Consider the following 9,314-nt stretch of genomic DNA (forward strand, 5'->3'; position numbering starts at 1 on the left):
CAGAAATAACCCGTATCTCAGTGCATCTCAAGTGCATGGACGTGTATGGGACTCAGCAGACTCAGCCTGGGAAATTTTCGTGCATGGGTCGTACACCTTAAGTTTCACTAAAATTTCCATTGTCCAATTTATCCCAGAAATTAGTCTTTTCATGCAGTGGTCCGGTCTACTGTTCAATAGCCCGAACTGTACCTGACTCCCTTGTGCTACTAACCTGTTTATACTTATCTTCCAGTTTCCTGATGATACTCCTGAGTTACTACAGTGATACTTCCACGCTGATCCCTCTCATTCCCGGACTCCTCAGCTTCTGCAATCCTGCAAAGACAGAGGCTGTCATTATATAGCAAAGCTTTCAAAGCACTGGTTTCAGTATTCATACTCACCTGCCATTGCTCTCCACGATCTCCCATTTCCTGCTTATCAATAAACCTGCTTGCTATTCACTTTCCTGTTTGTGTCTGGCCCGTTTGTGACACCATGGTTAAATATACTGCTGGATCTTTAATGTTGTGGGCCTATTTTTTTCTGCCGGAGGTCCTGGACATCTTGTTCATATACATGGCATCATGGATTCTATCAAATACCAACAGATAAAAAATCTAAACCTGTCTGCCTCTGTAAGAAATCTTATAATGGACCATAATTGGATCTTCCATCAAGACAATGATCCAAAACAAACATCAAAATCAAGACAAAATTGTGTCACTGAGCACAAAAAGAAGCTTCTGCCATGGCTGTCTCAGTTCCCTGACCTGAACCCTGTAGAAAATGAGTGGGGTGAACTGAAGAGTAGAAGCACCAACATGGAGCTGGTATTCTGAAGAATCTGGAGAGATTCTGGATGAAGAAATGAATGGTCTCTGACCTCTTGTCAGGTGTTCTCCAAACTAATCAGGCATTATAGGAGAAAATTAAAAACTGTTAACGTTGCAATAATTGGGTGCCAATTACTGTGGCTAACGTGAACTAGAGAAAAACATTTATTTCATAATGTGAGTTTCCCCGCACTTTCCATTGTTTTACTTCAATGAAAGGTTTGAATTTTGTAAATGTTTTGAACAAAAAGATCAAAAGGATAAATAATGCAGAGTTATTTTCACAGCCAACTTTGATCATATTTACCAAGGGTAAATTAAAAGGCCAATATTAGTGGGTGGCACTGTGTGTGTGTGTGTGTATATATATATATATATATATAAATTATTGTTATTATTATTTATTTTATTTTATTTTTTATTTTTCATTGTTACGGTGTTGTAAACGTGTGACAGGGTTGAATTATTTACTTAAAATCTTCTAACAGCATGAGACAATAAGACAGTTATCTCTAATCTGGTCAAATAATCATTGGCTATGTTCTCAGTCATTCAACCATATCAGTTAAGTCTATAAAAGTGGAAGTGCCATATCAGATCATTTACATTTGGTATTTGCTGTAGAGCTCTGTCGCTAAGATGATTCTCTTTCTATGCACACTCCTCCTTTTCCATCAGCTTCATACAAAGGCAGAAAACCCTCCTTGTCAAACAATGGGAGACCCTAAATACCCGCTGCTTTCCAAGGATGGAGTTGTAACTATCGGAGGGATTTTTGCAATCCACAGAAAGGAAACATTGCCTTCTTTTGAGTTTATACAAAAACCTCAACATCTTTTATGCTCAAGGTTTGTTACAATGATGTTTTAAGAAACATCAAAGTTGACAATTATAATATAAACTGTTTTTAAATTCTTCTTCTCATTATTATTATTAAGATCTTAGCATCTAGAAACTCATTTTCAAAAGCAAACTAACAATAACATCTAATTTTATTGTGTTTTGAGTTTGGAGCATATGTAAAAATAAATAATTATTGTTTATTTATTCACCTTATGTATTTTATTAATTTAGTGAAGCCTACTAATTCAATGTTTCATTTAACAGCGTGAATCTGAGAGATTTTCGTTTGGCGCAAATCATGATCTTCGCAATTGAGGAAATTAACAGAAGTGAAAGTTTGCTTCCAAATGTTTCAATTGGATATCGAATATATGATACATGTGGATCAAGATTGTCTACAATGAGTGCAACTATTGGAGTGATGAATGGTCAGGACTTTGGACCAGGAGATAGATGCAATGGACAGCCTCCTTTACATGCTATCATAGGAGAATCAGAATCTTCTGCCACAGTGATTCTGTCCAGAACTACTGGTCCTTTTGAAATTCCAGTGGTAAGGAGCAGTAATGCAAATTCTTTGACAATTACCTTATGACTTTATCATTGTTTCCTGTGCTTTCTTTTTCAGATAAGTCCCTCAGCTACATGTGAATGTCTCAGTAATAGGAAAGATTACCCCTCTTTCTTCAGGACTATTGCTAGTGATTACCACCAGAGCAGAGCACTTGCACACATAGTCAAGCACTTTGGATGGTCTTGGGTGGGAGCTGTGAACAGTGACAATGACTATGGAAACAATGGAATGGCTGCATTTCTTAAAATAGCCCAGGAGGAGGGGATTTGCATAGAGTACTCTGTGAAATTCTACCGCACAGAGACAGAAAAATTAAAAAAAGTGGTAGACACAATTAAAAAAGGCACAGCAAAAGTGATTGTTGCATTTGTTTCATTTGTTGAGATGGGCTTACTTATTGATCAGTTAAGTATTCAGAATATTGCAGGATTTCAAATGATTGGTGTGGAGTCATGGATAACTACAAAGAATTACATCACTCCAAATAGTTTTCATTCACTGGGAGGGTCACTTGGATTTGCAGTGAGAAGAAATAATATTGAAGGGTTTGCAGATTATGTTATAAATGAATTCTGGGATACAGCTATTCCATGCTCACAGAGTGAGATGAATTCTTCTCAATATGCATTAAACTGCAACAGATATGAAGATCTACTTTCACTAAAAAACTACAATGAAGATGTAGCTGAACAAAGATACGCAAGTAATGTCTACAAAGCAGTTCATGCTGTCGCTCATTCACTACACAGTCTACTCAAGTGCAAAGAACAAGAAGGTTGTGAAAAAAGCCTGGCAATACAACCACAGGAGGTAACAGATAAAAGATAGATAAAAGATAAAAAAGTAACAAAAGAGGGAGCATTAGTTTTGTTGCACTTTCTCTCAGTGATAATATCAAATATAGTGTATATATATATATATACACTATATTTGATATTATCACTGAAAGTGCATGTATACATATATATATATATATATATATATATATATGTATATATACATACACTGTATTTATTTATTTATTTATTTTTTGCTAGGTCGTTGAGGCTCTGAAAAATGTCAATTTCACTATAAAGATGGGAGATCATGTGTGGTTTGACAGCACTGGTGGTGCAGTAGCCCAATATGAAGTTGTGAACTGGCAGAAAGACTCTCATGGATTATTTCAGTTTAAATCAGTGGGATACTATGATGCCTCACTTCCCCCTCTTCAACGCTTAGTGCTTAATACTAAAAATATAATTTGGGCTGGAGGACAGCTGAAGGTAAATGGCTATAACCTGCTTTAAATTAAGGGATCACCATATTACAAAGTAAAGTGTAAATACATGTATTGATTGACTGTCTTTATTATTATTTAATCATTATTATTGACTGTCTTTAGTTATTTCTTTACAATCAGTTTAACCAGGCATGAACTGCTGAACATTCAGCAGTATACCACACCCAGTATTTTAATGATTTTCAATTTTCTGGACATTTTGCTGATCATTGTAGTTGGAAGGGTAGTGGCACTGCTCAAGTTCTCCAAGACTCGCAAACATGGGAAGTGAGCAAGTACACTAGTCAAGCTCTGACTTCCAGCTATTCAGAATGGATTGCAAAACAAAATCTGCATGGAAATCATGAGGCAATAGGACATGATTTTACATCAATGAAAGTTGGGTACTGATGTAACAATGTTGAAGAAGTTGTGCTGTCCTGATCTAGAAGATCTCTTCATCAACCGTAAGCTTTTATATTCAGTGCTGGAGTTTTCCTTGTTCATTCTGGTTAGTGTTTACAATGCTCTGCAAGCGTGCATGAGTGCATTGCTGCAACAGCTGGCTGATCACATCACAGACATGGAGCAAAACCAGACCAGACCCAGACCATTTTATAATCATTCTTGGAGACTTTATTACAGAAAATCTCTCCCTTGAACTGCCAAAATACAGACAGCACATTACATGTCCTACCAGAGACAGTATTACACTGGACTGCTGTTACACCACAATACAGAATGCATATTGTGCTGTCCCAAGTGCAGCTTTGGGCTCTCTGATCACTGTCTGGGTCATCTTATAACAACCTACAGGCAGCTAGTAAAAATCATCTAAAGCTACAGTAAGGACTGTAAGGAGATGGACCAATTCCAGAGATGGAATTACAAGCCTGTTTTGACTGCGCTGATTAGTATGTTTTTGAAGTTGTGGCCATCGATTTGGATGAGCTCACAGACACCTTAACATCATACATTAGTTTCACTGAGAATATGTCCATTCCTACCAGGACTCATTTAGCATAAAACAATGACAAACCATGGTCCAAAACTCAGGCAACTTCATCAGGCAAAAAAAATAAAAAAATGCCCACAGAAGTGGGAACAGAGTGTTGTATAATCAGGCCAAAACACACTGGCAATCAACACCATCAACGTCTATCAACGCCCTCTCCCAGTTGTGCTTCCTTCTGTCATGTGCCCGTGACCTAGTTTTTCCTCGTGTCTGACAGTGTCATTCTGTTCACCTGTGTTTTATTAAGTGCCTTATTTGCCCACCTGCCTATTCTCAAGTCTGTTCATTCTGTCTTGGTCCGGTATTGTTGATGTGTGTGTCTCCGTGTGTCTCCTGCCTGCTGTATATTACCTTCCGTATGGATTCATTAAAGACTGTTTGACTATATCTTCTTTGTCGTGCATATTGACAGACAACGTTTTGTGACACAATAACGGACCAAAAAGAAAAGAAGTGGACACGGTGTGTTTTCCCCTCATTTGTTTTTCTTTTGGATTTTTTTGTATGGAGCTCGCTGTGAGATGTTCCGCTCTGGCTCGGAGGAGCCAGGATATGGAGGATTTTGCAGGGGACTTCAGCTGTTTCGCCGTCAATACCACCTTCGATGATGAGACACTGAAGTCCCTGTTCAAGATCGGGGCAAACTGCCACCACCCTGTTGACCTCCAAGACACCACGCAACTGAACTGGAGGGAGGCAATCATCCAGTGTCTGGAGAGTGTCCGGCCCCGATCCATAATGCAGCTCGACCCAGAGCCCAGCCCATCACCACCCTGCTGCTGAGGGTGAGCAGATAATGGACACTGAGGACTTTATTTATTCCAATTCATATGTATAGGCGGACATGCCCATTCTCCTCCCACCATCTTCTGAACTGCCAGTCTGCCCTGAAGTGTCTGTCTGTCCTGTCACGAGCACAGAGGTCATTCCCCTGTCTGCTCTGCTCCTGGTGTTTGGAGTTACGATCTGGTGTGTATGGGCAGCACACACCATCCCTGAAAACCTTAGTGCTCACAAATTTCCACCCAACCTTCCTCTCCTGCCTCCTCCTGTCATCTCTACCTCTTCAGATCCGCCACCGCTGCTTCCTGTCAGCCCCTCAGCTCACCCTCAGCCCACCATCTGTGTGGTGGGATCACCGCGGGTCTATCGGTCACCATTGGCATCATGGCTGGAGGATCTCTTATCTCCACCTCCAGCCTCTGAGTCCCGGACTCCGCCTCAGCCCGTCAACCCAGTGGCTCTACCATGGCTCCTAGCTCCCTCATCTCCACTCTCCGTCTCTACCTCGGCCTCCATCCCCACCAGCTCCGCCACCGTCGGTCAGCCCCCTGGAGCTGTCAGCCCTTCCTCCACCATGGCTCCTCCCTCCGTCGGCTCCACCGTGGGCCACCATCCTGGCTGGGATCTGGGTCCCACCTGGGTTCTGCTCTCTCCTGTCTTCTCACTGGCTCCTCCCTCCATCTGATCTGCCCTGGTCCCTTCTGCCTCCAAAATGGCTCCTCCCTCCATCTCATCCACCCCGGTCTTCTGCCTAACTTCCTGCCTGCCCTTCGCCACCACCTTGTCCCCAGCCCAAAACCCCTCCTACCCTCCTTTGTCCATCCTGCCTGGGCGTGAGGCTGCACCTTCGGGGAGGGGGAAGTACTGTCACACCCTTGGACTGTTTTGTTGTGTTTTCTTAACTCATGTGCCCGTGACCTAGTTTTCCCTCATGTCTGACTGTGTCATTATGTTCACCTCTGTTTTATTAATTAGCCTTATTTGCCCACTATTTTTTATTGTATTTTTGTATTGTTGATGTTCTATGTGTGTCTCCTGCTTGCTGTATATTATCCTCTGTGTGGATTTGTTAAAAACTGTTTGACTATATCTTCTTCATCGTGCGTGTCGATAGCCACATTTTTTGACAATATGTATACATTTCTCTTTTTTAAAGGAATATATGTCTGTCTACATGTAGTACTGTGGTCCTGTGAGGCAGGATGTTCCTTTGTATCGGAACACATAATAGCCGCACAAATAGCACAATGACAATAAAGCTCACTTGAACTAACTGAAAAATCACGTGTCGCGGGAGCCTGTAATTATTTATAAGTATTTTATCAGCAGAGGACAACACATCATTTGGGTCCTTGCTTTGGGTCTCGCCACCATTAAACATCGCTTTCTTTGTCTTGTATAATTAATAAATGTAATGCCATTCATGAAAAGGGCTAATTCAATGTGTTTTTTGCAGTTTGAATTAAAAACGTTTGAAGTTAGGACACCAGCAGGGTTATCTTAAAGTTAAAATTGTTTTTTATGATTTTTGGTCAGGTTAGGATAATTCTGCAATATACTTTTCCTATGTGTAGTTAAGATAAGATAATGCATGTAGGAAATTTTGTTCTCTAATAGCTTTTGTCCTAAATTAAGTCCTAATCGAAATCACCATGGTTACCTAACATATATGATTCTAAATTTAAGATCTTTCTATAATATACCCCTTGATTCTGATTCTGATATTTTTTACATGCAGAAGCCAAGCTCTGTGTGCAGTGAGAGTTGCCCTCCAGGCACTAGGAAGGCTGTCCAAAAAGGAAGACCTGTGTGCTGCTATGACTGTGTTCCATGTGCAGAAGGAGAAATCAGTAATGAGACAGGTAATCTTCAGGAATCTTAAAGTTCTGAAGAGAAATGTTTAGTTGCTCTTATACTGTTAAATAAAATATTTTTCTTCTGTCTCTAACTAGTGATTACATCTTCCTCTACAGATTCAATTAACTGCAAGCAGTGTCCCGGGGAATACTGGTCTAATGCTGAGAAAAATAATTGTGTGTTAAAAAATTTAGAGTTTCTGTCATTCACAGAACTTATGGGTATAGTGCTTGTCTTTTTCTCACTGTTTGGAATAGGAATAACTTTGCTGGTGGCCATTCTATTTTACAGCAAGAAGGACACCCCTATTATAAAAGCCAACAACTCAGAGATGAGCTTTCTGCTGCTCTTCTCATTGACTCTTTGTTTCCTCTGTTCACTTACTTTTATTGGACGGCCTACTGAGTGGTCCTGTATGTTGCGTCACACAGCATTTGGGATTACTTTTGTCCTCTGTATCTCCTGTGTTCTGGGAAAAACAGTAGTAGTGTTAATGGCCTTCAAGGCTACACTTCCAGGAAGTAATGTCATGAAATGGTTTGGACCTGCACAACAACGACTCTGTGTTCTTATCTTTACACTTATACAGGTCCTTATATGTGTGCTTTGGTTAACAATATCTCCTCCTTTTCCCTACAAAAATATGAAATATTATAAGGAAAAGATAATTCTTGAGTGCAATCTGGGTTCTACTATAGGTTTCTGGGCTGTGCTGGGTTATATTGGCCTACTTGCTGCCTTGTGCTTTATTCTGTCTTTTCTGGCACGCAAGCTGCCTGATAACTTTAATGAAGCCAAATTCATTACATTCAGTATGCTGATATTCTGTGCTGTATGGCTAACATTTATTCCAGCTTATGTCAGTTCTCCTGGAAAATTCACTGTGGCTGTGGAGATATTTGCCATTTTAGCCTCAAGCTTTGGTTTACTCTTATGCATATTTGCACCTAAATGTTATATAATACTGCTTAAACCTGAACAAAATACAAAGCAAAATATTATGGGGAAAACAACATCTAGGTCCTACTGAAAGATAACATCTAAATTTCCTCTTCACTTAATTCTTTGTTAAATGACAAATGAAAGTGTTGTTACTGATTTATTACATTCACATTTTCACATGTTTTAGGCTATTGTGCTTTGTGCATTGACAATCCAATTTCTAAATGTACTTTCTATGTATAAAGTATATATATATATCGAAAATCATACAGATGTCTATTTTCTTTTTTAACCTTTTTGTCTCTTGAGCAAACACATGTAACTCATTATATTTTCCATGTCACATCATATTAAGCAACATCATAAAACACTATAAAATTAATGTATGTTACTGTGTGCACTTCTTGGAACACATGAAAACTACAGAATATTTTTTGGGAAATAATATTCCCTTACCGCATCCATCTGTGAACCTTCTCACAATAATTGATGAGTCACAGGTTTTTATTTATTTTTAAAACAAATTTATTTTTTAGACGATTTTGGAATATATAGGCCTTGTGGTTGTGTATTTTGGTTTCTACATCTCTGGCCATCCTTTAAAAAAAAAAAACACAAAAAAAACTTTGTGCACTTTGTGGGTAATTTAATTAGTATAAGCAAGTATTGATATTTGATAGTAAGTGGAAGGAAGGATGTAACCCTTTTTTCTAACACCTTCTCCACATATTCCTCCATGTGCGTGTTCACCCTCCATTAACACTAGAAATCCCAGAGTTTTTTAACCCCACTTTAGCCAAGTGGATGCTAACTGGCTAGTCTTTTGGCTATCATTAGCATCAATTCATGTGTAAATGTGGTCATTACCTGAGCAATGTGCAGGGGGGTTGGGGGTGTGTGTGTGAATGGTTGCTGGTGGCTTGTTTGTATGTGTGGGGGAGGGAGGGCTGCTAAAAGCAGAGAACTTGATTGAATATGTCTCACATTGGCATGTAGGGTCTTGCCCAGGTGTAAACAGGTATGAATTAGCCTGACAAGTTTGGGATCAAGTTTTGGGTGGCTTGCGACCTAAAATCCAAGTACATTTGTAATGTCCTCCCATATCTTGGCAAAGACCCTAGTCGTCCCAGTGGAGAGAGACTGTCTGAAAATGTAGTGATGAGGCTGATGGAACCATTCCTAGACAAGGGCAGAAATGTTACCACGGACAATTTATTCACA

The 9,314-nt window shown here is 39.6% G+C and overlaps 1 protein-coding gene across 1 annotated transcript; it reads left to right on the plus strand.

The window, feature by feature from the left end:
- Positions 1 to 1,457: 1,457 nt before the first annotated feature.
- LOC306888526 (extracellular calcium-sensing receptor-like) lies at positions 1,458 to 8,181 on the plus strand (the record flags this gene model as incomplete). The annotated part of the gene is made up of 6 exons (XM_079446881.1): positions 1,458 to 1,666; positions 1,926 to 2,214; positions 2,290 to 3,045; positions 3,273 to 3,500; positions 7,033 to 7,156; positions 7,268 to 8,181. The coding sequence occupies 6 exons, from the start codon at positions 1,458 to 1,460 to the stop codon at positions 8,179 to 8,181; spliced, it is 2,520 nt and encodes an 839-aa protein (XP_079303007.1).
- Positions 8,182 to 9,314: the final 1,133 nt, after the last annotated feature.

This window comes from Barbus barbus, assembly GCF_936440315.1.
Source record: "Barbus barbus genome assembly, chromosome: 22".
Taxonomy (NCBI): domain Eukaryota; kingdom Metazoa; phylum Chordata; class Actinopteri; order Cypriniformes; family Cyprinidae; genus Barbus; species Barbus barbus.